This window comes from Oreochromis niloticus, linkage group LG13 (assembly GCF_001858045.2).
Source record: "Oreochromis niloticus isolate F11D_XX linkage group LG13, O_niloticus_UMD_NMBU, whole genome shotgun sequence".
NCBI classification, from domain to species: Eukaryota; Metazoa; Chordata; class Actinopteri; order Cichliformes; family Cichlidae; genus Oreochromis; species Oreochromis niloticus.
Genome location: NC_031978.2, coordinates 171,011 through 196,337, shown reverse-complemented (window position 1 = coordinate 196,337; position 25,327 = coordinate 171,011). Strand labels below are relative to the sequence as shown.

Genomic DNA, 25,327 nt, shown 5'->3' with positions numbered 1-25,327 from the left:
GTCTCATAATCAAACTGAAAAATATTTTCTTCCTGTAACTGTTGTTGGCGTTTTTAAAACGTTTCTTAAAGCTCTGCTGTTCCCACCGTTTGAGTTGACGTCATATACTTGGCTCAACGATGTTTAACTGCATCAGTAATTTTCATCCAGCGTTTGCTTTTCCCGTCATACGGTGTATCTAACAGTGAAATGATGCTTCACACGTGGTTGCTTTTTCCCCACTTCTCCCATTCTTTAATGTTTAATATGTACAATGTTACATTTTGAGGTGTTGTGATGTTTCTGTTCAATCAAACATAATTACTGAGAGTTCACAGGAAAACATAAACTGCTTGTCTCAGTAAAACCATCAAACTGACAGAAAGAAGCAGAGAAGCAAAGAGGAACCTGCAGCTATTTCAGACCCAAACCTCAGAGTTTTACCATGGACAGTCTGTCCCAACATACTGCAGGGGTAATGTCTTTAATTCATATATTTATCAGCTCATTTATCAGTTTATTGTTTAGGTACAAAAACATTTTATTCATGTGTCAGACACAGGTCACCTGTAACATATGAAACAATGAGACAGAAAGACAGATGCTGGTCATTTATGGTTTGTGGAAACAGGAAGGCGGTTTCTCTAAATGCAGCTACAGCTGTGGTCAGATGTTCAGATGTTCACATCCTCCCATCGTGGGCATGAATGTCATGGTGATGTTGTGCTTTTAAAACGGCTCTTCTTCCAGGGTCGACTGACTGTACAGCACACATCTTTAATAACTGTAAAAACAAGATCCACAAGTTTGATTTCAGGTTTCCTCTGATCGAGCCATGCTCAGATACACGTGCACTAATATTTGGTTAAATGGTCTTGATGCATTCTCAATCATCCAGGAGAGTAAATCTCCAAAAGTTGAATCTGTTCATCTGGACGTAGCGTTTTGTGGGAGAAACGTTTGGTCACTCATCCAGGTGACTTCTTCAGTCTCAGCTGACTGCAGGTTTCCCCAATCTTATAACCAGTGCATTTGCTGACATTGTTGACAATGTTGATCAAAATGTTGATCAACATTGTTGTGGGCTGGTTTCAGTCATTATGTAAATGCCCTGTACCAACATAGAGCAGAGCAGCTATCTGAACGCTGCTCCAACAGAGGTCGATTATCTTGTTAATAATTTTACCTCCTCACTACGTACGACTCTGGATACTGTAGCTCCTGTGAAAACTAAGGCCTCAAGGCCTGTGTTAATAGACCTCTCTGCATTGAATCATATCTGTTATTAATCTCTGTCTCTCTTCCACAGCATGTCTTTATCCTGTCTTCCTTCTCTCACCCCAACCAATCACAGCAGATGGCCCCGCCCCTCCCTGAGCCTGGTTCTGCTGGAGGTTTCTTCCTGTTAAAAGAGAGTTTTTCCTTCCCACTGTCGCCAAAGTGCTTGCTCATAGGGGGTCATATGATTGTTGGGTTTTTCTCTGTATGTATTATTGTGCGATCTACTGTGCAATATAAAGCGCCTTGAGGCGACTGTTGTTGTGATTTGGCGCTATATAAATAAAATTCAATTGAATACAATAATTATAGTTTTTACAACTGTTTAAAATTGTATATCTACAATCTGTATAGTTTTCATATTTTTAACCATATGTATAACCTTTCATAGCCTGTATAGTTATAGTACATTCATAACATACCTTCATACTGTGTACATTATAATATACCTATATTACAGAATATGGATCTATTATGTCTATATTATGGCTAAAGCACTTCTGGATGGATGGAAACTGCATTTCGTTGCCTTGTATTCGTGACATGTGCAATGATAATAAAGTTGAATTCTTTTTTTTTTTTCTATTCTATTCCATTCTATCCATCACTTTGTGTGTGATTTTAAATATATATTGTTTTTATAAATTCTAATATTACAAAACAAATCAGAAGCAAAGAATGAAGACACGTGGAGACTTCCATGAGCAGTGTAAAGCACAGCCGGCGCTCCTTCAGAGAGGCGAGGTCGTCCCAAAGCTCGCTGCTGCACTCTTTGATACCTTTCAGCAGGTGCAGGTGTGACTGCGGTTGTTTCTTATAGTTTCAGAATCTCCTGTTACTGTTTTATGCTTCACACCTGAGTGTTTTCAGCTGCAGCTCAGAGACTGCAGAGAGGAGCTCAGGTGTGATCATAAGGGTGAATAAATACGTGAATAACAAGATTTAGACCAAAAACCACCAAAAAAAAAAAAAAAAAAAAAAAGTCAGACGACTCTTTGCAGACTTGAGACATTTTGTTTTGTTTATTGTGCAGTTATATCTTTGTGCCAGAAGGTGCTAGCATGGAGTTAAAGTCTAAACTACCAGAACCTGTCTGTTGTTTCATGAGAAGGAGAAATTCGGCCTTCAAGTCTAGTCTTCACAGGTAAACGTGCTCCATGAGCTGGGCTCCCTCCGGGTCCGGGGTCACGATTGTGGTCCCGCTCTGACTCAGCAGGACGGACAGGATGGCCCGGCTCAGGTCGTCCCGCTCCAGCTCGGAGCACAGAGACACCACGTGGGTCCACACGTCCACCGAGGAGCCGACATCCCCCACGATCACTTCCTCTAAAGCCCCTGAGAAGACCAGCAGCACATGTGTGTCCCAGAATTTTCTATCCAAGCAACACGTCACAGGTGCTTTTATCCAAACAGACTGATAACAAGTCTTATTTCATTGGCTGTTTTTAACAGCAACTATTTATCTGTCAGGGGACTCAGTAAAACCATTTCTCATCTTTCTTTCTCAAGTTGAAAATAAAATGTAAAAACCCAAACAGTTCTCAGTTTGGGGCAGTCACTGTGTTACCTGTAGTAGGTGGCATGAGGCCACGCCCCCCCAGAAACTAAAGCCACATATGATGAGTTTACACATCTGAAATAATGACCATCCGAGCCACAACAGTGGGCAGCTTTGGGTGAAGTGTGGGGCTGTGTGGGCACAGCATCTCACCCAAATACATGTGGGCAAATCGCCTGAAAGCACAGATCAGGTCTGGTCTGCCTCTGGATTCCTGCGTTTTTCATGTGTTTTTAATAAAACAGACATTTCTTTTCATAAATAAACAGAACAGCTCATCGTTCCTCTACCAGGAGATTAGAGACACTGCATGTTAGCCTGCACAGCTGCAGAGGAAACAGCACTGTGGATTATCCTCTGCAGAGACCATACACCAATGAGCCTCCGTATATTTTGAATAAACATATAATACAGGAGGTAATGTGCAATAACACTAATGCTTCACAGGCTGCTGTGTCCTTACTAGTTAAAACTGTGTTTCGTAGTAGAGACGAGCTTTGCTGTTTTGGAAGAAGAAATGCAGGAACAGATTTAGCACGTGCGTGTCACGCTCACATGTGTGAGTCTTACACTCGTAGATGATTTCGTTGCAACACTTCTATAAGGAAGTGACCCGACGGGTGCCCGCTGTCTGCTCCACCCACCTCGCCCTTGGCTCACGAAGCTGTCCAGGAGCTGCAGCGCTACGGGCCGCCGCTGAGGGTCCGCCAGCAAAGCGGCACAAGCCCCGCCCACAGACAAGATGGCTGCACTGTCCTGCAGAGGCTCCGTCAGCAGCTGGAGGAGAGAGAGGCTGGGCGAGCGACACAGGACCCACATGCTGTCCTCTGAGTGAGAGAGAGAGAGAGAGAGAGAGAGAGAGAGAGAGAGAGAGAGAGAGAGGGAGAGAGAGAGAGTTATAACTCTGGCCTCTGTGAGGAGGCAGGGCGCCGTGAACACTTACAGCTGGTGGGTCTCTGTGTGTGGATGAGCTGCTGAAGCTGTTTTACATGTAGGACTAACGCAGAAACCCTCGAACTGCACATGCTCAGTGAGACTGAAGCTCTCTGATGCTCATATTCTGATGGTTTACAGTTTATTTTGATTAAACCATAATTATTTTGTGACCTTGCACCTTTTCACACTTTCTGTGTGTGTTCGGACAGAGGTGGGAAGTCACTGAGTACAAATACTTAGTTACTGTTACTGTACTTAACATCACATTTACCTAACTGATTTGAGTACATTTGTTAGAGTGAAATAAAATTTTTTCCCCATCTTCTAATATTATTTTATTACACTAATATAACACAAGGCTCAGTTAGCTTTGTATACAAACAGCTTCCTTATACTTTCCAACTTTGAGTCCATTTCAGAGCCGGTACTTTGTTACTTAAGTAAAGAAGCTGAATCAGTACTTTAACTTTTACTGGACTTTTTTCCACAGTAGTATGAGTACTTCTACTTAAGCACAGAATGTGTGCACTTTGCCAGTTTTACGTTGTGATTGTTCTTCCTGTCGACTCGTGTGGGTCTCTCGTGTTCCTGGTAATGAAGACAGACGCCGCGTAGCAAGGCTGATGCCAACTCCCACCTCCTCGACCTAGAGGACATGGATGAGGAGGAGGATGACTCCACCTTCCCTGCCCAGCAGTGTAGGCCGCCAAGTGCCTGTACGAGGTCTGCAAACGGGCTGCAACAAAGCTAGGTACCTCATGGCCAGCTGCCCAGGATGCAGAACGTGACCTGTATGATGGCAGGAGGCTCCCACCAGCCTGGTAACCATGGAAGCAGCTTCTGCATGACAGTAATGACCTGCTATTGGTCAAGCCCTTTACAAGCAAGCATCCAACCAAGCGCTGCTCTAAGCTCGAGGTCCAAGGGATGGGTGAGCTGGGGCTGACCGAACCCCCGGCTGTGGAGCCTTCAGTGCTTTATCACCTTCACCCTAACCGAAGGGCGATCAGCTTCCTCCTGCATTTCTTTGCCCAGTGAGATAGATCGCCTCACTGCATCTATTTTTAAAGGATGTACAAATATGCTGCACAGTCAGTGTGCTCTCTTGATGCAGACACACTGCTGTCGGTATATCAGGCACCCGTCAGCTGGACTCGGGGTCCCCAAAGCCAACCAGCCATGAAATCTGTGTGGTCAATGATGTCATCCTTCGCTCCTCCAGGGGAGCAGTCCAAGGGTGTGGGCGTGTAATGGGTCTATGATGGAGGTCATAGATTCATAGATGCAGACTATGACCCGCGACCAAGGGTCTCTGTGTCACCCTCTCCTCCCCCACAGATGTTTCATCTTATTAATAAAAATGACCCAAAACAAGACCCTAACGTTAGCCTGGAGCAGAAATGTCCTCGCTACACTGGTTTAACACCAAAACTGGTCCTCACAGAGACACTTCTACACACACAGACCTGCTGTGAGGTCCTCGCAGTGCTTCAGGAACTCAGCAGCACTGTGGATCAGCCCTCTCCTGCACATGCTCAGTGCGGCCTTCCTGTGCAGCCTGCAGGCCTCATAGATAATGGTGGCCAACGTCAGACACAGGTCAGCCACGCCGGGGTTCTCCTGAGCATGCTCAGTCAGGATGTCGCCCAGCTCCTCAGTGAAGGTCAGCCTGAGAGGAGAGAGAGTGTAAAGAAGGAGAAGTGGGGAAAGTGATGAAACTGACATGAAACTGACTTCTTATGGGTGACGGCGTAGCTGACGAGCTGCAGGGCGCCGCTCTGGAGGGCACAGGAGACGCCCTGGAGGGAGAGCGGAGCCGACAGCTCGCCGTTGGCTCCGGCAGTGAACAGCAGCGCCCAGAAGAAGAGAAACGATGGGGAGAGCGAGCCCGGGAGGACCTCCACACCTGAAAGAAGACAGAGATCGTCACACACAGCGGTACCTTCATGAAGCACCACCAGCTGCAGTTCTTCTAATGCCCACCAGAGGCTCCAGCAGTGGGTGGGTGTTCGTAGACCAACTTATTTACCTGACAGGTTTATAAGAAGATGACTTCCCACCTCAGCTGCACTCACAGGGAGTCAGTGTCCCTTCCTTTTATGGTCAGATTGAGTCTCTGGGATTGTTTCAGTGCTCTGAGTCAGATTAATTTCATCTCACGTAAAGTCAATTAGGATCTTTGCATGAAATCGACATATTCAGAGCCCTGATAACTGTACAGGTGCTGTTCCCACCTTTGAACATCTCCATGGTGTCGATGTTCCTCAGGACTCCTCGAGGAGCTCTGGCAGCGCTTAGAGCGGCGTCCTCGTACTGAGCTGACTCAAACAGCTCAAGAAACCTGAGGACAAAGGAGAGGGAGGAGATGGGCACAGGTCACACACACACACACACAAACTCATCAGAAGGTATCTGTGGACGCAGCACCTGTCCAGGTAATCAAGTTCAGATGCATCAGCTCTGGTCGGCTCCTGGTCCTCAAACAGCTGCTTGATGCTGCAGATGTCCTCGTCCATCCCTGCAGGACAGAAACGCCATCTTTACAGTCACAGTCTGTCCACACTCATGTGTCAGAACAGGTAAAAGTCACCCGGTCCTCTCAACGTCTTAATTTAAATGCAGCCTCAGATGAACCACAGCACGTGACAGCGTATCATCATTTAACACTACTTGACTACTGTAACTCACTTTTATCTGGCCTGCCACAAAAATTCATCAACAAGCTTCAACGTGTCCAGAACACTGCTGCCCGTATTATTACTAGGACTCCCTCGACTCACCACATCACCCCTATCCTGAAGCAGCTTCACTGGCTCCCGGTTCAACTCCGCATTAATTTCAGAATACTCCTCTACAGATTTAAGGCCATTCATTCTCTCTGCCCACCATCTCTCTCTGACTTGGTACAGATCTCCATCCCATCCTGGTGCCTCAGATCCTCCTCTTCTCTTCTTCTTTCTGTTCCTTCATTTCGTCTTATTACCGGGGGGGGGCTTTTAGTTGCTCTGCCTCTCGACTTTGGAATTCCCCCCCACCTCAGAAACATCAGTTCTTTCCTACTTTAAGTCCACCCTCAAAACCCACCTGTTCAAGATAGCCTACTCTGTATAACTACTCCATGCTCTTAAACTTTGTTTTATTGTGTTCATTTCCTGTTTTTAAGCTTGTCTTATTTGTTCTGTAAAGTGTCCTTGAGTGTTTTGAAAGGCGCTTTTAAATAAAATGTATTATTATTATTAACAGAAACACTCACTGCTTCCATAGGTGAGCGGCTCAGGTGCTGCTTACCTGACCACTCCAAAAAAAATCATTTCTGTCCACTATAAAGGAGAACATCACAGCCTGATACCTGCAGGTCTGACAGCAGCAGGTGTATCACTGCTGTTTCTACCTGGAGACAGCAGTCGCCTCATTGTTCTGACACACAACACAAAACTGTCCACAACACTACACACTAACTACACAAGACAACACATTAACTACACACTCCAAACACGCTAAACGTCACAAATCTCACACATCTCAAAACTCTCTCTCTGTCTTTTCCTGCTCTCTCTCTCTCTCTCTCTCTCTCTCTCCTAAAACTTTTTTTTGTTTTGTTTTTTGCTCATAAGCAGAGAGTGCTTGCTAGCGCTAACGTGAGGAAAAAATTGAGGAAAAAACGCCGCGTATATCTTGTTTATCATGACTCTGGTTTCAACACAGTTTAAAAACTGGCACCTTGTTGCTTTGTCTTTAAGTGGTCATGTGATTGACTTACCACGACTACTTTATTCTTCCTCAGTCAAACAGCAGCACTCGATTGTTTTGCCCCCTGAGCTCCAGGTGTTGTGCTAGACAGTGATCGTGATTACCGTCCGCGGGAGCGCGCAGCTGCTTAAAGCTGCAGCGTCCAGATTACTTACAGCTACTTCCTGCAGCTGATATAAGATGCGGTAAGCTGAACACAGCTTCAACCGTCTGTTTGTTGAAAAATAGTAACGGACCGCGTTACCTTGTTAGTAACTGTAACGGCGTTGTAACGATAGGAATAGTAATTAGTTAGATTACTCGTTACTGAAAAAAGTAACGCCGGTAGTAACGCCGTTACTTGTAACGCCGTTATTCCCATCACTGGTGATGTGACAGAGAAACCATCACTGGATTGCTTCTGAAGGAGGAGCTACAAGCTGCTGGATCAGGGGGCGGAGTCAGTTTGGTTTAGTTTCTGTTAAATAAATACTTTTTCCACCTCCGCTACTATCTGGAGTACCGCATCACCTGGATTACACCCCTACCCCATCTCATAAGAAGAAGCGCTTTAAACGTCGGGGAAAACGCAGCGGGCTGCTGGTGAAACTGAAATCATATTTGGCTCTTTCATCTGGCAGAGACAGAACAGTTTCCCAATGCACTCTGACTGAATTCAGACCTTTGCACTGGTGTTTTGTCTCCTGTCGCTTCCTGGAACCTATTGGCTCCTGGCTGGTACCTGTTGTCGGCTTGGCTGAAGACATCCAGCGTTCCCGCCTTCTCTTACCTCATCTTCGCTGCGGTGGAGCGAAACTGCGGAATCTCCGGCAACTGAAACAGGTTCCCTGGATGGCTGTCACCGGTCTGACGGACCCTACCAGGTTTGCTCTTGTTAACGCTAGGTCGCTAATAAAACGTTCATATTGAAGGATTTCTTCACCTCTCATAATCTGGATTTCCTCTGTGTGACAGAAGCCTGGCTAAGTGACGGTGAGTTAAGCTCTTTCTCAGAACTATTACCGCCAAACTGTTCGGATTTTAACTCACCGAGGATGACGGGCCGAGGTGGAGGAGTGGCCACAGTTTATAAATCTACTTTTCACTGTCGCCAGCTGTCACCTGTCACTTTCTCCAGTTTTGAACTGAATATGTTTGAGCTTGGTAGCAGTCATCCTGTTCTTTGTGCGGTGATCTACCGTCCACCAAAACATAACAGGAACTTTGTTAATGACTTCTCTGAGTTCTTGGCTGAAATAATGCCAAAGCATGACAAGGTCTTAATCCTGGTGATGTGAATATTCATGTGTGTTGTCCTACTAAACCATAGGCAAAGGACTTTTTAAGCCTACTTGATGCTTTTAATGTTTTGCAGTCTGTCACTGGTCCCACTCATAAATATGGACACACTCTGGATCTGGTTTTGTCTCATGGTTTACCTGTTTATAATCTTCAAATTTATGATGTCGTCTTTTCTGATCATATGCCTGTATTGTTTGAAACTTCTCTTCCCTGTAACATCACTACCTGTGGCCCTCCTACTGCTTCTCGCATGTTTAAACCATCAAGTGCCGTCCAGTTTTCTACCACCTTTAATGTTGACTCAGAGCTCTCAGTCTGTGCCGACACTGAGGTGCTGACTGCAAAATTTTTCTCTACTTGTCAAAACATTCTGGATACTGTTGCTCCTCTGAAGGTCAGGCGGCCTAAATCGAAGTCTGAGCCGTGGCTGAACGACATCACTCGGGCTGCTCGAAGAGAGTGAAGAAAAGCAGAACGCAAATGGGAAAAAGACAAGCTACACGTGTCTTATGATATCTTAAGAGATAGCTGGCATAGATATCAGAAAATTGTTAAGAACCAGAAATCCGCCTATTTTGCAGGTGTTATTAACGACAACTGCCATAAGCCCCGTGTTTTATTTAGCATTTTAAGCTCTGTTCTTAACCCTCCCCAATCCAACTGTACAGAAGCTTCTGCTGAAACTTGTTGACAAGATTTTATCTATTAGAGCACATATTTCACCCCCTTCTTATGACCCTTCTGTTATTTTTACGCCTTTAGCAGTTTTTAGCCATTTTGAACCTGTCTCTGTCGTATCTGGGTAAAATTGTCACCCAAATCAAGTCTGGCTCTCCCACTGATGTCCTTCCCCCTCGCTTTTTTAAAGAAGTTTGGGGCACTATTGGACCTTAAATTCAAAGGCTTATAAACAGCAGCCTGACTTTAGGCCATGTACCTGTAATTTTTAAACAGGCAGTGGTCCAGCCTCTGCTGAGACGCCCTGGCCTGGATGCCTCTTTGTTGTGTAATTTCAGACCTATTTCAAAGCTTCCTTTTGTTTCTAAAATTTTAGAAAAAGAAGTGTGCTCACAGCTGCAGACTTTTTCAGAGAGTCAAAACATTTTTGAGGTATTTCAATCTGGTTTTAAAGCCCTTCACAGCACAGAGACTGCACTTTTGAGAGTCTTTAATGATATCTTACTAACTGCTGACTCTGGGAAGTCTGTCTTACTTGTGCTTTTGGATCTCACAGCAGCTTTTGATACAGTAGATCACAATATTTTGATTTCTCGCCTAGAACATCATGTTGGAATTAGAGGCACTGCCTCGGAGTGGTTTAAGTCATACCTCTCTGATAGAAGTTTTTGTCACACTTGGTAACTTTCATTCATCTTCCGCCCTCCTCCCATGTGGTGTACCTCAAGGATCCATCCTTGGGCCCCTTCTTTTTAGTATTTATTTACTTCCCCTTGGCCATATTATTAAAAAACACAAAGTCTCATTTCATTTTTATGCAGATGATTGTCAGATTTATCTCCCCCTGAAACACAACGACCCCCTCAGGCCTATTTTAGACAGTCTTAAGGATATCAGAGGATGGCTGGCTCTGAATTTTTTAAACTTTAATGAAAAGAAGACTGAAGTCATTATATTTGGGCCGAGTGGACCTGGTGTCCCTCCATCTGACTTGGGTCCTCTTACATCGTGTGTCAAACCAATTGTCACCAACCTTGGAGTAAAATGTGGCACAGCTCTTAAAATGGACAAACAGGTAAATACAGTGGTGAGAAAAAGCTTTTTTCAGCTGAGGCAGCTCTCTAAAGTCAAACCTTTTATTTCTTTTTGTGACTTGGAGAGATTTACATGCATTTGTGACCACTCGCCTTGATTATTGTAATGGACTTTATATTGGTATTGATCAGGCTTCACTATCACGCTTGCAAATGGTCCAGAATGCTGCTGCTCGCCTGTTGACAGGGACACACAAACGTGAGCACATTACCCTGTTCTTGCCTCCTTACACTGGTTTCCATTTTAGAATTCATTTTAAATTTTATTTAATTTTATTGCTTCCTTTTAAAGTCTTAAATGGCCTGGCTCCTTCTTACCTGTCAGACCTTCTACACCGATACACTCCACAAAGGTCTCTCAGATCATCTGACCAGTCACTCCTTGCTGTCCCCATGTCGAGACTGAAACACCGGGGGGACCGAGCTTTCACTGTTGTGGCCCCCAAACTATGGAACAAACTGCCCCTCCATATTAGGTTGGCCCCAACACTTGAAATGTTTAAATCACTTTTAAAAACACACTTTTTTCCAAAGGCTTTCTAGGAGTATTATCAGAGTCAGTTTGTAGTCAGTTTGTAGTCAGCTGTTGGTCACTCTTAATCTTTTTACTTTGTTAATCTTATTCATTGTATATCTTATTGTTTATTTTCTCATGTTTTAATATTTAATAAATACACTGATTTATTTTTATCTTTTTCAATTATGTATTTATTTTGTTTATTGATTTCATTGTATGCTTAATGTATGGTTTTTAACTGCTATCTCTGTTTTATTATTGGAAAGCACTTTGGTCAACTTTGTTTTTAAAAGTGCTATATAAATAAAGTTGGATTGGAAATACTGACGTGATGTCATATGTCCCATGATGTTGTTCTTCTGAGGCTGGCCTTAGTGACAGAGGAATGTTCTCTTTACCAGGAAAATAAGCCATAAATAGAAAATATAAAACTATGTTTAATATGTTCCTCATATTGCTGTTCCTCAGCAAAAGATAAGTCAACATTTTTAGGATCTACTTAAACTGGAAAAAACAATTATACAAGTAAGAAGAGTCATAAAATACATGTTTCAATCAAAATCTACATCTTTTTTTAAATATTGAGGTAAATATTTCACCATTGTGGAAGTGTGCCGCTTCACGTCACCAAACAGAGAAATTATTAATTAAGTTTTACCACATTCATTCTGGAGGTACGCAGTGAACACTGACACTGTGACTGAAGCCAAAACTCTGCTGACTGCAGCAGCGTCTCACCGTCTGCCTCCCTGATGTTCTCCAGAGTGGAACCCACAAGTTCCTCCAGAGGAACCGGCTGACCCTCCTCCTCCCAGCTGCTCAGACAGTCCCACACACTCCTCAGACGTTTGTATCTAGAGACAGAGAGGTGATCGTGAGCTTCAAATCCAAACCACACTCAGTAAACTCAAACCTGCAGTGACTGATGTGGTCCACTTGGGGGCAGCAGACACGCTGACATGTCACCTTTAACTTTGTGGTGCTCTCTAACAGCTGTTAGGAGCATCATCAGGGGTCAGACGCAGGTTTTGCATGTGGAAACAATGGAGTAATAAATACCGTGCAGATATAGTTCATCAGAATGAGCTTCATCCTCGTGTCATTTATAATCTGCAGGTTCATATCAAGTTGATCGTTTTGTCTGAAACAGTTTTGGTTGGTTCACCTTAAATATTAAGATGTTCAGATCATCTCTCTTTAACGTCTCTGCAGCTTTTGTTACCCAATATTTCTGCTCGTCAGCTGACTGCTTATGATTCGGATGTGTTTGTTTCTGTGAGCGTCAGTGTGATGAGATCCAGTCTGAATAAACTGCAACACGTAGCGCCAGTACCTGATGTTGGATCTGATTCTCAGAAGTCACTGGAGGAAAGTTACAAAAGTGCATTCTGGGTAAACTTTAAAGGCTGATATCAGCCTGTGGGAAAGATGTTAGAGCATATGAAAGGCTTCATTTGTTATCAGGCTGACCTCTGACCCTGACTCCCTCTGATTCTGAGGTCAGGTGAGGTCGTTCTTTCTTCAGGTTGGGTTCACTTCACAAGGACTCATTCTGACTCTGAATACTTTGCTTCTGTAAAACTGTTCTTTGGTACAGACGATGTTCAGGCTGTTGTTCTGTGAGATCAGCATTAAAACAGAGCCAGAGCCCAAAAAAAAAATCAGGTTTGTTTTCATCAAATCTGACTTCATGTTGACTTTCTGTCTAAAAACTTTGTTTACTGCTTTATTTATTTTCAATAATCTGTTTCCTGCTGGTGTCAAACATATTTCCTCATTTGCTCCTGCAGGAGTCTGCAGAGGCGTTCAGGAGGAAGAGATTTTCCCTAACCTTTCAAAATGAAAGGCACCTTTTTATCAAACTGCGATGATGTTTTTTTTTCTTTTAGACATCTGGTGAAATTGTCTTCAGGAGTTTCACTGCATGATTACATCTTTGTGTTACTGACTTCAGGTCCTTAATCCTTTAAGTAAAAATTCTAAAATATTCTGCACTCATCCAGCGTGAAGTCTTACTGATGACTTGCATATGTACAGAACTGTATGACTTCCTGTTTCTGTGAGTTTCTGCTCTTACAGGACTGTCAGGTGGTTGTTCTCGGCACTCAGCTCATCTCTGCGGCGCTTGGCGGCCTGCAGCTCGGCGTCCAGCTTGGTTTTGACCTCCAGAGGAACACAGTGCCCCTTTCTGTCCAGCAGAGCGTCTCTCTGCGTCTCCATGTCCTTCAGGTACCCGCCCAGAGCCTCAGGATCCTCAGACTCAGCCACCGTCAAACCTGCCAGACGACACAAGTGTGGAGAACAACCCTGGAGGACTTGACAGAATATTTAGCAGCTATGAACAACAGATCTGTGGGATCTAACAGGAGGCCCCCCAAACACTACCACAGAGGGGCGGGACCCCAGTCCTAATGGGTCCATGCTGTTAGCGGTTGTGTGTCTGAGTGAGTTTCCTACAAACCTGTTTGTAGGAAAATGTTGGGATGCCAAAACAGAATGAGATCATACGCAAAACATTTAAAGCCCATCGACTGATGGATGAAACTTTAAAGACTGTCAGACTGGAAGGAGGATTTTATAAACTAAACTTTTTTATAAACTAAAATATTTCATATTTAGTCAGTTTTTGGTTGTTCGTGTTAAATGTTCATGTTAAAAGTTTGCATGCTGATTATTAAACTTTAAAAAAAAAAAAAGCTGGGACAGGAGCAACAAAAGAATGAAAAAGTACAAAAATAATTTGGTTGACTTCAGTTAGAACATGACATTTAATATATATCATGATAGAAGATTTCTGGGTGTAAAAGGAGCTCAAAGAGAGGCTGAGACTTTCAGAGGGAGACACGGGGACGGGTCAGGATTTATGGACTCCATCGTCTACAGTTCAGATGCAGAGAAAGCACCGGGCTGCGAGGGCGGATGTTGGTGGTGCTGAGATCTGATCCTGAGGTGGAAACCACTGCACGGGCTCAGGAACACGTCTGAAAACCACTGGCATCGAACACAGATCATCTCTGCATCCACACATGGATCCAGAAACACTGCCACCTCCGCTGGGTTTGAGCTCATTTAGCATGGGCGATTGGCCCAGTTAATGTTGTTGTGTACGCTGCACTTTGAGCTTACTGAGACAATTAGGAAGACAAACCACTGTGAACACTATAAACACTGTAAACTGCTCCTGAAACAGGAAACTGCTCTTCATCCCAAATTCTTATAAATGTGGTATCCCCCAAGGATCCATACTAGGTCCTCTCCTGTTTTCAATAAACAGGTCAGCAGCTCCATCTTTCATTAACAGTGTCAGTGTTATTGTAGTCGGTTATAGCTACCTGCCACGCTTATCAGGAACTATTTGACTTTGTGGATGAAATCCTGAATGAGAAAACTTTATCTGAACCACCGAGCTCTACAAATACCCGAACTATATGTTCAACTCATGTTTGAAATGTAGCTGAAGATTTGAGTTTTTGTGTAAAGCTCTTTGACTTTTACTTTAATCAGATCAGTGAAGAAAAGCTTTTACCAACTGAGACATCATACAGTAAAAGTCAGTTTGGTCACTAAAGATTATCCACGTCTTCATCAGCTCTCAGCTGGACTACTGGACCTCACTATAAATATTCTACTTCTGTTACAACCTGGCTTATAGATACAACACAAGGTGGAGAGACTGACAGCAGAGTTTGCAGAAACTTAAATTAGCCAATAATCTCAGTTAAAGGTGACAGCATGTCCATATCCACACCCCTCATATGTAAACGATGACCAAAAAGCCTAAGCAACACCCCAAACTCCTGTACTGCTAATCCTTAATATTACATCAGTCTGTAATATAATACACATCATTTAACTTTATATTTTACTTCCAGGACACTATAGCTCAGCTGTTATTTTATTTATTCATTTGAATCTATTTTTATTTGAGGGTTTTTATCATTGTGTTCTAGTATTTTATATTCTTTTAACATTTTTTTTTTTACAGTTAATCATGTCCTTCGTATTTGTGTCTTTGGAGACGTGACATGCTAACATGTCTGCCTTGTATTTTCCCCTTACAGGCTTTGAGGACCCTGCTTTAGCTCATCTATCTGAGGGTGTACCGGGTATCCATGTGCTCTGCTCTTTAGATGTTTTCTCTCTTTCGATCTCCTCCTGAAGTTCTGCTGTTTCCCTCTGAAGGGTGGAGATCCTGCAAAGAGACAAAAAGCAGCAAAACAAAGAAAATGGAAAAATATTGAGTAATTATTGTTTTTTTCCAGACAGTGTATATTTTCTCAGCTTCATCTCTGAAAATGGTAACTTTATTTACACATAATTCACTGGAGCAAAGTTAATGTAGTCTACAAACAGTAAGTCTTCTTTACACAGACAGCAGTCACTCACCTCTGCCTCAGGTGGGCGGCTTGGCGCTCACAGGTGAGCAGTGATTTCAGGCGTGACTCCGAGGCTGCCACGGTTAGCCGTGCTGCCCTGGCTTCCTCCTCCCTCCTCTGCAGCTCCCTGATGGTGCTGTCATACTCCAACTTTATGGCCAACAGAAGCCTCTTATAGGCTGTTGCTCGTCCAATCACCTGACAGAACCAAGGAGGACACAGGAAAAATTAATTTTGTTTTTTGGTTTAATTTTTGTCATTAATTTGTTTTTTTTCCCTCTTGTAAATTGTCGAGTTTTTTCTAATAACTTTACAATTTTTGCAAATTCAGTTTGCATGTTTTATTATCAGGTAAATTTGCCACACCGGGTTTTCGCTCTTCTATGTCTTCCGATGTATTTTTTTATTTTATTTTATTTTATTGTAAAAGAAGTAAAATTGTGGATTTTTTTCCTTAAAAAACGGCAACTTTGCAAAGCAAAAATAAAAACTGAGGGATGTACAAGAGTACCAGTGTCCTCTCCTTTTATAGAGTTTTTCAGTTTTTCTTCTTTCCTGGTAAAGCTGCATTTTTGAAGAAGTAAACCTGTCCAGTTTTCCTTTTAAGTTTTACCGGTACTTTTTAACTGTAACACCTTGCTGAACGCGGAGCGGTGGACGGTGTATCGGAGCTCGTCGGGACCCTCCCCCGGGCATTGCAGGCACTTCTTCTCGTGCTCCATGAACTCGTATAAAGACTGGATGAAGCTCTGGTCACTGTCAGCCGTCAGGATACCGGCTGTGAAACGTGAACTGCGGGACATTTGTGCCTCGGACATTGTTCTTCACGATGATATTTTTAGGCTAACTTTCCGTTTAGTTTCCTTTCTTCCCACAATTTCAAGGGAATCCTTGTCGCCGTGGTTACCGCGAAAGTGCACCTGGGAAATGCTGTTTTTTGTAGATGAGTCGGTTTTTTCTTTAAATAATCATCCAAATGATCATTAAAGTGTAAAGAAAATCGACATTAGCACTAAAAAATATACGTGGGAGACAAAAAGACGCCAGAAAATGACTAAATATAGTGTTTGCGTTGTACTTTTCATCAGGCAACGTAACGGCTACCCTAACCCCTGCGAATGCGTGCAGAAAACCCCGTGTCTGGAGAGGAAAGCCCTCTTCTCATGATCCGCCATTAGGAGCAGACCGGTGGTAAGCTCGCGCTCCGTTTTTTGACGGGTTTTTGTTAAAAATCGGCACTTTTAAACTGACCTTTGGGCTCCAGCAGAGACTAAAGTGCCCTGTGTGTCTTCCCTTGCAGGTGGATTGAACGCCAGGATGCAGATTTTCGTGAAAACCCTTACGGGGAAGACTATAACCCTCGAGGTGGGTGACGGGCTGTGATGGAGGGTAGCGGCGTTCACGGGCTGCCGTTAACCCGAGTTTTACTTTCTGTGGAACTAGATTAGAGCGGCCGTTTGTACACGTAACTGATCGGTGCTGTGTGTTAACTGCAGCCGTGTGTCCGTGTGTTTGGAGGCGGAATCAGGCCGTTAAACTGACGCTGTACCGAAGGCTAACAGCTAAGCTATCCAGGGCAGTGTAAACACGTGGAGCGGGCGCAGCAGCTTAGTGCCGTGCTCGTAAAGCTCTGATTAGCTGTAGTTAGTTAGTAAAAGTGAATGTGTCATTCGTGTTTAAAGAGTTGTAATCTGCATGTGAGTAGAGCTTTGACCGGAAGCGCATGCTGTCCCGGCTCACCTGTCCTCTCTGCTTCCACAGGTTGAGCCTTCAGACACCATCGAGAATGTCAAGGCCAAGATCCAGGACAAGGAGGGTGAGTGAGCCTGGCTGATTACTTTTACTCTATTACTTTATGCATCAAAGCCAAGGAGGCGGTTTTTATCTGAAAACAGGTGAATGTGGGAGGCTGAGCTGGAGCGAAGCTTCCTGTGTTTACCTGAAAACACGTGATGAGCTTCGTGTTTGTAGAGAAACACAAACTCCTTGAAATAAGAACTGTTCAGAAATCTCATCTGTGAGCTGTCAGGGGTCATAGTTCAGACTGTTCATAGGCCACAGACTGCAGCAGGAGTCCGTGAGGGAGATGGTCGGTCTTACAGATGTATACTGGGGGATTAGAGAGCATCATTAAAGTGGGGGGAGAATGTACGGGACACACTTACAGGAGCATAAGTGTCAAATAAACAGGACAAACTGATGTTTGAATGTGAGTGAAAGTAGAGACGGTGTGGACAGTGGAAGCAGGGTTGTTGGTGTGATAATTAAAATAATCGTGGAGGTGTGTCAGTGTTTGAAGCGTTCTGGCCGCTGTGCGGTCCACGCTCTGGTTTCTCTGTATTTAAATAAGAGAAATGTGCACAGCCATCATCATCTACTCTTAAACAAGCACCATGAAGCTAACACATGAGCGTCACTGTCAAAATCGTGTGTGTGTTTTTCTGGAGTCAAGAAACCAAATGTATGCAGCAAATTACAGGAAGTTAAAGTGCTTATTGATTACTGAACGGTGGGATTCAGTGATGATCCTGATCAGCTGATGTTTGATCTCTGCAGGAATCCCTCCCGATCAGCAGAGGCTGATCTTTGCCGGGAAGCAGCTGGAAGATGGCCGCACGCTCTCAGACTACAACATCCAGAAGGTGAGCCGGGAACTGATGAAGCCTTTTCTGTAAATGTGGACTCTGAGTTCAGTTTGAGATTTAGAGCCAGCGTCATTCAAAGGTCATCTGATGAGCTGTTGCTGTGTTTTTGCTTTACCGCTATTTTGGGTTTAATTGAGTTCCCAGAGCAGGTTTTAGATCAGTTGTAGTTTCTAGCTGCTTTTGGGCAGATGTTGAAATAAACAGACTAGAGCTCTATGGTTCTGAGTCTGAGCTGTAATAACTGGCTCTGCAGTCAGACGTGTCGTTACTGAAGCCTCAGATTCAAACATTGGGGACTTAAAACAGATTTGTGATGCGAGGTAGTGTTAGCTCACAGCCGGCGGTCCAGATGACAGGAAATCCGGTTTTCATCCAACTTTGGGGTAAAATCCAGGTCTGGAATTTGTCACTGAGTCAGCTTTGGAGTCTGTCGCCCCCTGGTGGCTGAAATGAGTCCTGCAGGCTTAAACCTCCAGTCTGAATGCTCAGTGACGTCAGTGGATCCCACACTGCTGCCTTCAGGTTCTCCTGAAGCGTTGGAAAGTCTGTCCTCCTGTCACAGCAGCGGTTTTCCACCTTCAGAACTGTGCTAATGGGAATTTTTCCCACTTGGACTTTCGTTTGATGAAGTCATGAATTAAAGATGCAGCAACATCATCTGTGTCTGTAAAAAAAAAAAAAGAGGTTGTGGTTCTCAGATTCTCCCTGGTTTCCTCTGACCCGTTGCAGGGGCGGAGTTAAATTCAGGTCTCAAACTCGAGGGTGTTTTTGCGTGATTGTGCTGTCTGGCGTCCCTCTCACGCCCGTGTCTTTGCGTTTTCAGGAGTCGACTCTGCACTTGGTGCTGAGGCTGCGTGGTGGTGCCAAAAAGAGGAAGAAGAAGTCCTACACCACCCCCAAGAAGAACAAGCACAAGAGGAAGAAGGTCAAGCTTGCCGTGCTCAAATACTACAAGGTAAAAACGCAGCCGGAGACGCGCTGAAGTTTGGGTTTTGTGCATTTTGTTTCATTAAAACCGACACTTTTCCTCCTTCAGGTGGACGAGAATGGTAAAATCCACCGGCTGAGGCGCGAGTGCCCCGCTGACGAGTGCGGCGCCGGCGTGTTCATGGCGAGCCACTTTGACCGTCACTACTGTGGGAAGTGCTGCCTCACCTACTGCTTCAACAAACCCGAGGACAAGTAGACAGGACGATAAATAAAGAAATGTTTGACTAAAAATGGTGACTTTGTGTTTCTGTTAAAGTCGTTTAAACGGGTCGTCGCTAATTTCAGGTTTGAGCTTTAAGTCGTATTTTCAGTGATGTGAGCTGAGAGGCCTCGGACACGTGCAGCTACGTGTGAACAGCAAGATTTACTGATGACCTGCGAGTAAAGTAGTCGAAAGGCCATGCTGCACTGGAGACTCGATGTTTTAACAATTCAAAGAGTCAGGAGTGCTTCGGTCGCGTGGATGTGGTGGCACTGTTACGAAAGCCGACACATTTAAACCATCACTGTAACACTGCTTTAGCGGTTTATCACCTGCAGTCGTCACATGACCAGGCTGCTCAGCTGAGTGATCACCTGCAGAGTCCAACAAACATCAGAACATTTGGAAGCTCATGACAAAGTTTAGAAGAACAAAAACAGGGACTAAAATCAGGGTTAATCAGTAAGATTTAAGTTTCTGAAACTAAAAAAACAAAACATGAACAATTCTTTGGTCAAAATTAGAAACTTAAAGTTACATAATTCTAATGCAAAAAGTTTCAGAATCAAAGTTTGAAACTTAAATTTCCATTTAAGTTTTAGTCCAAGGATCATTTTGTCACTGACATGGAATCAACATTTTTAAAGTTAAAAATTCTCATAGCAAATTTATATAGAAACTTTTACAATGATTAAAATGTTGACAATTTCATTCAGATGCCAAAATTTTAAACTTGGTAAATGTGGTAAAGTAATTGTCATTTCCTCTTTATTGAAAACGAACCTTTAAAATCTTGACTTGGATATTATAAGATTAAGGTATGTTTTTTAAATAAATCTGAAATACCTGAAAAGTTAATTGTATTAATGATATTTATAAGTTAACCTTTGTTTTCCATTAGAAAAAAAATTTCCTTCTCCAAAAATGTTTTTGTAAATTAAAACTACATTCTTCAAATGGTAAGTTACAAAGTTGGATTTGGTAAATGCTGACACAAGCTAGTATTTTAATTCAATTTTGACTAAATTTCTCTCTGAGCACACTGACAACATGGCAACGAGATGGTAAAACAAAGTAAATCCCAAATCAAATTCATGACCAAATTTCTTTTGCTGGTAGAAAAAAAATGATTAAATGCAGGATTTTCAAAGTAAAAGCTCAGGTGTTGGTGTGAAAGAAGCAGAGCGACGCCGTGGGTTTGTGTACTAAAATAAGAGTATTTACTTAAAAATCGGTACATTGGACAGACTGTATACAGAGTTTTCATTTCGTTGGTAAACTCATAAGGCACCATACCAGATGCTGTACAAAACACCAACAGCAGGAAACAAAAAGACATTTACATATTCGAGATTATTTCTATAGTGAACTTTAATTACAGACACACTAAGGTTACTGCTTAAATAGCTGCTGTACGAACGTTAGCCTCATTCACGCGCAGCCAACATGCACGGCGAACCCATTACCGCCGACACGAAACCGCTCACAGCGACTGTAGCCTAGCTTAGCACAAACTGTTAGCTTAGTGGCACCCGCTGCTTAAACAGCAATTCTTACATTTTAATTTCTACGTGTGTCCGAGAAACCCGATTAAACACATCCAGAGTTGGTATGAGGCGAGGTTCCAGTCTTTGTGCTAAGCTAGGCTAAAAACATCCAGAACCAGTTTCCCAAATATTCCTAATGATTAAAGCAAACTCACCAGAAATACGCCAATCAGCTTGAAGGGGACCTGTTCTGCTTTCTTAGTTTTTGACTCGCATAACAATCAAACTGACTGTATGCAGTTTCATATGATGAGGTAAACTTATGTAAAAATAATCCATTTGAGTCCAAACCTCAACAACGCCCCCTCTGTGGACTTCCTGTTCCACAGGGGGCGCTCTAGGGTTGGTCCAGAGTGAATGAAATACAAAGTCTTAAATATAATTCAACCCCGATGGCTCACAATCGCCCTGTAGATGAACTGCAGTCAAATTTGTTACACTGCTATTAACAAGGAGTGATACAGCGACCCCTCGGCAGTCTTCGAGAACCTGGCCAATCAGAATAAAGTCAGGCTTTGGGAGGTGGGCCTTAAAAAGGGCAAATATCCCATAAAACTGGATTACTTTAAAAATAAAATTAACCAGATTTACAGTTCATCTATGTCAGCAAGAGGTGGAGGAGATCTCGAACATAATGTCCTGCCCCTTTGCTGGCTTCCGGAAGCTGGCCAATTAGAAGAAAGTGAGCTTCACAGAGGATGAGCTGAGGGGCTTTGTGAGACAAATGAGGATTATTTCAAAGGGCTAATCATACTAAGCCACTCTGAGCAGAATAAGTCCCCTTTCAAAGCGGTTACGTCGCTGAGATTTTCGTGAAGGTCTTCTTCAGGTTTGGCGCCACTTTGTTTTATTTTTTTTAAATTTCATCAGACAGACAGACGAACAGGACGGCAGACGTCTCCGTGCTGACCCCGCGACCTCCCGCCGGTGTCTCCGAGGAGTCGGCCGGACGTCAACACCACTGCAGCATAGTGTTCTGGTTTGAACTCCTCTCACGAGCAGGCACGGCATCTAAAGATAACGTTTATTTACACATTTAAATTCACATGTTATTATAGTACCTTATTCTGCTTATATTCAACTAAGCGTGGAGATGATATCTTAATACGGCAGGAGAACTCAGTCCTGAACAGAAACAAAGAAAACATTTTCAAACAGGCAGAGGTGGAGGAAGCTCGGCGAGGTGGGTCCTCAAAGGAACAAAAAAAACAAAAACAAAACTCAGTTCATTCATGAGGAATGAAAGCCCCGCCCCCCTCCTCGCCCCTCCACAGGAAGTCGTCTGTATCTTTTGTTTGGCTTTCACAGAAAGCGTCAAACTTCAAGTCGCTTGGCGCAGAGAAAGGAGGAGGAAGAGGAGGAGACACAGTTCAGCCCTGAGATGGGTCCTTTGCTCTTTTAGCTCCTCCCCTTCATCCCCCTGATGAAGAGGCGGTCCGGGGCGGAGGTTGAGGTGAGTCTGGAGGAGGGTGGGGTCAGATCTTGATGTCCTGGGACTCCACCATCTTGGCGAGCGTCTTCTTCACTCTGAGGATGGTGAGGCGGGAGGCGGGGTTATGAGCCCAGCACTCTGACATCAGCTTCAGCATGGCCCGGAGGCACTACGGACACAAACACGCCGTTAAAGGACGAACAGGAAGTCACAAGAACACAGCCGCTCTGACAACATCATTGTGACACCCACCGTTCTGCCGCCAGCACGGGGACACTTCCTGTCTGACCGCATCGCCAACGTATTCATCCGCCGCAGTCTCAATTTGATTGATCATAGCTCAGACACAAGGATGGCAGAAAGAGACCGGCGACAGGTCAGCAGAGGAACATGTTGGTGGTTAGGTCAGATAGGAAGTAGTCCCGGTATTGGCTGCTGTTTTGAATCAAAAGCTTGAACTTTCCCATCAGACTGGAATAAAAAAAAAAAAAAAAAAAAAACATCCTCGAGAGTCGGGAGAGTGAAAAACCAGACAGGAAGTAGTCTGAGCCTCACCTCGTCGCTGTTCCAGCGGTTAGACACCGTCGGCCGCAGGCCCTTAACACACACCACCTCCAGCATGTCCTCATAGGAGGGGTCAGAGGGCACCATGTCATAGTACGGCAGCTGGTAGTCCTCCACGATACCTGCACAGGAAACAACACCTGGATTAACGTCAGAGCGGCTGACGCGCCCAGCAACAGCTGACGTTCTTCTTCTGGTGTGTGAGTGGGCGTGCGTTTGTTTGTGCGTACCCCCGGTGACACAGCGTCGGGTCATCTCCCAGACGATGAGTCCGAAGCTGTACATGTCGGCCATGATGTAGGCCTGGAAGTGGTTCTTGTTGAGGCTCTCGTCGAGGACCTCAGGGGCCATGTAGCGTCTCGTCCCCACCCGGGTGCTCAGGGGGATGTCCACCTCGTTCGTGTCACTATGGCAACACAATGAGAGGTTAGGTCAGCTGAGGCCAGAACAGCCTGAGAATACACCACGGAGTTAAAGCAAACCTGTTGAACTTGACGGCGAGGCCGAGGTCGGCGATGCAGCAGGAGCCGTTCTTCTTGATCAGGATGTTCTTGCTCTTCAGGTCGCGGTGGGCGATGGCCGGCTTGCCCTGCGTGCCGTAGATCTCCGTGTGCAGGTGGCAGAGGCCGCAGGCGGCCGAGTAGGCGAGCCGCAGCAGCGCCTGCGTGTCCAGCGTGGTCAGCTTCAGGAAGTCGTACAGCGAGCCGTTCTCGTGGTAGTCGGTGATGAGGAAGAGCTGTGTGAAGGCGCCCGTGCCCTTAATGTCCGCCGCGATGAAGCCTGCAGAGGAGGAAGAAGAGGAGGAAGGTAAAAAACATCCACCCGACATTATTTACTTTATATTCGTCTCAGGCACCCGGAGACCGTTTCTTATTGGCCCGTGGTTAGCGCGGCCTCTCCTCCGTCACTCTGATGAACTTTCATGAAGCTGAAATAATCGTTCAGCTGTTTCTGCTGGAGAGCGGCGCCGTATCTCAGTCTGAGACGCCGCAGTGCATAATCAAAAATCAATCGGCGTATCGAGCGCGCTGAGTCCTCGGGCTCGGACGGCGTCATAAAGCCGCTCAGAAACCACAACTTGCTTACTGCGGGTCACATGACCTGAGAACACGGGCGTGTGAGCCTACCGAGGATGTTCTCATGCCTCATCAGGACCGTTTGGTAGATCTCCGTCTCCCTGAACCAGCTGGCTTCCTCTCGGGTGAAGAAGACTTTGACGGCGACCTTCTCGCCCCTCCAGCGGCCCAGCCACACCTCGCCGTACCGCCCTTTTCCGATCTGACGCACCATCTGGATCTGCTTGGCGATGGTCCGCTGCACCTGAGGATGCAGAAAGGAAGTTTTAGATGGGCGCTCCAACTTTCCTGGTTGCTAATGTGGTCTGTGACCTTTGACCTGCTTTAAAAACAAAGCTCTGTATCAGTGTCTTCTTCTTTGACCCTCGAGCATCCTCCACCGCAGCCAGCGTCGTTGTCTTTATCAATGACAGCGATGACATCACAGGTGAAATGATACAACTTTCACTCATAATCAAATTAAAACTACCAGATAAAATAAAACTCAAAGAAACAAAAATAAATTCTAATAGAGAACAAAGTGAATTTAATGCTGGTGCTGACTGTTGTTTAAATCAGAGTAGGTGTGTTTGCAGCTCCTACCAGCAGAGGGAGCCCTGAGCCGCTGCCTGAGCTCTGAGACTGATGAATGAGGTCTCTGAGCGACTCGCCCTCCCGGATGAAGACATCATGCTCCTGGTCCTTATGGTTCTTATGATACCGCTGCCGGTCGCTCTTAAACTTATACCTGCGCACACACACGCACGCGCACACACGCACGCACGCACACACACACACACACACACACACACACACACACACACACCTCAGTTTGATTCATCAATAGTTTTACAAAAGGGTCCAAAGTGAATGTTAGCATGATAAAAATGTCTGTGTGTGTTTACTACAGACAAAAATGAAGAAAATGTAAACAGGAAGTCGTCAGTTTTACTCTGAGAATGATTCCAAAATAAAAGCCTGAGCTAAGGAACACTTTCTCTTTAACTCGACACCTTTGAAAACAGATTTTTTTTTTAGGCTCAAACTTGACATGAAATATTTTCAGTTTTGTTTCCTGCTCACTTTCAGTCACATTATTTACTTTCATTTTACTCGTATTTCTTTTATATGTGATTTCCTGATGTTGCTGTGTTTCTTACTTCATTGCCTTTGATGTGGTCGTGTTAGATTACAGTGTTATTCCTACACCTGTGTGCTGGTTGGACCCATTCAGTGACTGATCATTACGAGCTGTAAGAATTCACTACGCCGGCTCATGTCAGGTGATTTATGCACGGCTGTCGTCCAATCAGACATCAACAGGAAGTGAAAGCCAATCAGCTACAGACGTCTGTGTTTCGACTAAACTGGAGTCGGCGTCGCCGCCTTTCCCCGCTGACAGCAGCAGGTCAAACAGTCTCTGCGACCTTGAAGGTGTGCCGGTC

General features: G+C 44.5%; 3 protein-coding genes and 1 long non-coding RNA gene across 10 annotated transcripts in view; 2 read left to right on the top strand and 2 right to left on the bottom strand.

Annotated features, from left to right (window-relative positions):
* Window positions 1-412: 412 nt before the first annotated feature.
* LOC102079168 (clathrin heavy chain linker domain-containing protein 1) lies at window positions 413-16,406 on the bottom strand. Of its 4 annotated transcripts, XM_005460054.4 has the most exons (12): window positions 16,083-16,406; window positions 15,458-15,645; window positions 15,175-15,263; window positions 13,149-13,347; window positions 11,810-11,925; window positions 6,179-6,269; window positions 5,986-6,092; window positions 5,486-5,657; window positions 5,218-5,420; window positions 3,460-3,642; window positions 3,279-3,315; window positions 2,556-2,592 (listed from the first exon to the last, which is right to left on the bottom strand). In XM_005460054.4, coding segments are annotated over exons 1-12 (1,569 nt in total). In that variant the 5' UTR covers window positions 16,266-16,406; the 3' UTR covers window positions 2,556-2,591. The 4 variants fall into 4 exon arrangements, with proteins under 4 accessions (XP_019211171.1, XP_005460109.1, XP_005460110.1 ...); XM_019355626.2 differs by lacking the exons at window positions 2,556-2,592; window positions 3,279-3,315 and adding an exon at window positions 413-763; XM_005460052.4 differs by lacking the exon at window positions 3,279-3,315 and having other exon boundaries at window positions 2,258-2,592.
* Window positions 7,837-9,272, top strand: LOC112841915 (uncharacterized). The gene is made up of 2 exons (XR_003213387.1): window positions 7,837-8,364; window positions 8,456-9,272. It is a non-coding gene; the product is annotated as an uncharacterized LOC112841915 (long non-coding RNA).
* Window positions 16,407-16,542: 136 nt separating the features above from the next.
* On the top strand, window positions 16,543-19,313 carry rps27a (ribosomal protein S27a). Its single transcript, XM_003455478.4, has 6 exons — window positions 16,543-16,638; window positions 16,748-16,812; window positions 17,209-17,263; window positions 18,004-18,089; window positions 18,916-19,047; window positions 19,129-19,313. Exons 2-6 carry the CDS (start codon window positions 16,765-16,767, stop codon window positions 19,276-19,278), a joined length of 471 nt encoding a protein of 156 aa, XP_003455526.1. The 5' UTR covers window positions 16,543-16,638; window positions 16,748-16,764; the 3' UTR covers window positions 19,279-19,313.
* Window positions 19,314-20,481: 1,168 nt separating this feature from the next.
* LOC100691573 (bone morphogenetic protein receptor type-1A) overlaps window positions 20,482-25,327 on the bottom strand; it is a 49,675-nt gene continuing 44,829 nt past the window's right edge. For all 4 annotated transcript variants that reach the window (XM_019355629.2, XM_019355628.2, XM_019355627.2 and 1 more), the window contains 6 exons: window positions 24,486-24,630; window positions 23,955-24,147; window positions 23,310-23,607; window positions 23,058-23,233; window positions 22,819-22,949; window positions 20,482-22,432 (listed from right to left, as the gene is read on the bottom strand). In XM_019355629.2, coding sequence (XP_019211174.1) covers window positions 22,307-22,432; window positions 22,819-22,949; window positions 23,058-23,233; window positions 23,310-23,607; window positions 23,955-24,147; window positions 24,486-24,630 — 1,069 coding nt within the window. In that variant the 3' untranslated portion in view covers window positions 20,482-22,306. The remainder of the gene's footprint in view (window positions 22,433-22,818; window positions 22,950-23,057; window positions 23,234-23,309; window positions 23,608-23,954; window positions 24,148-24,485; window positions 24,631-25,327) is intronic.

Coding starts and splice junctions, on each gene's coding strand:
- LOC102079168 (XM_005460052.4), bottom strand. CDS start 16,265: ATGTCCGAGGCACAAATGTCCCGCAGTTCACGTTTCACAGCCGGTATC. Junction 15,264..15,457: donor GCCGCCCACCTGAGGCAGAG/GTGAGTGACTGC, acceptor GTCTCTTTGCAG/GATCTCCACCCTTCAGAGGG. Junction 13,348..15,174: donor GCAGAGCACATGGATACCCG/GTACACCCTCAG, acceptor GTCGTCTGGCAG/GTTTGACGGTGGCTGAGTCT.
- rps27a (XM_003455478.4), top strand. CDS start 16,765: ATGCAGATTTTCGTGAAAACCCTTACGGGGAAGACTATAACCCTCGAG. Junction 16,813..17,208: donor GGAAGACTATAACCCTCGAG/GTGGGTGACGGG, acceptor CTGCTTCCACAG/GTTGAGCCTTCAGACACCAT. Junction 19,048..19,128: donor CCGTGCTCAAATACTACAAG/GTAAAAACGCAG, acceptor TTCCTCCTTCAG/GTGGACGAGAATGGTAAAAT.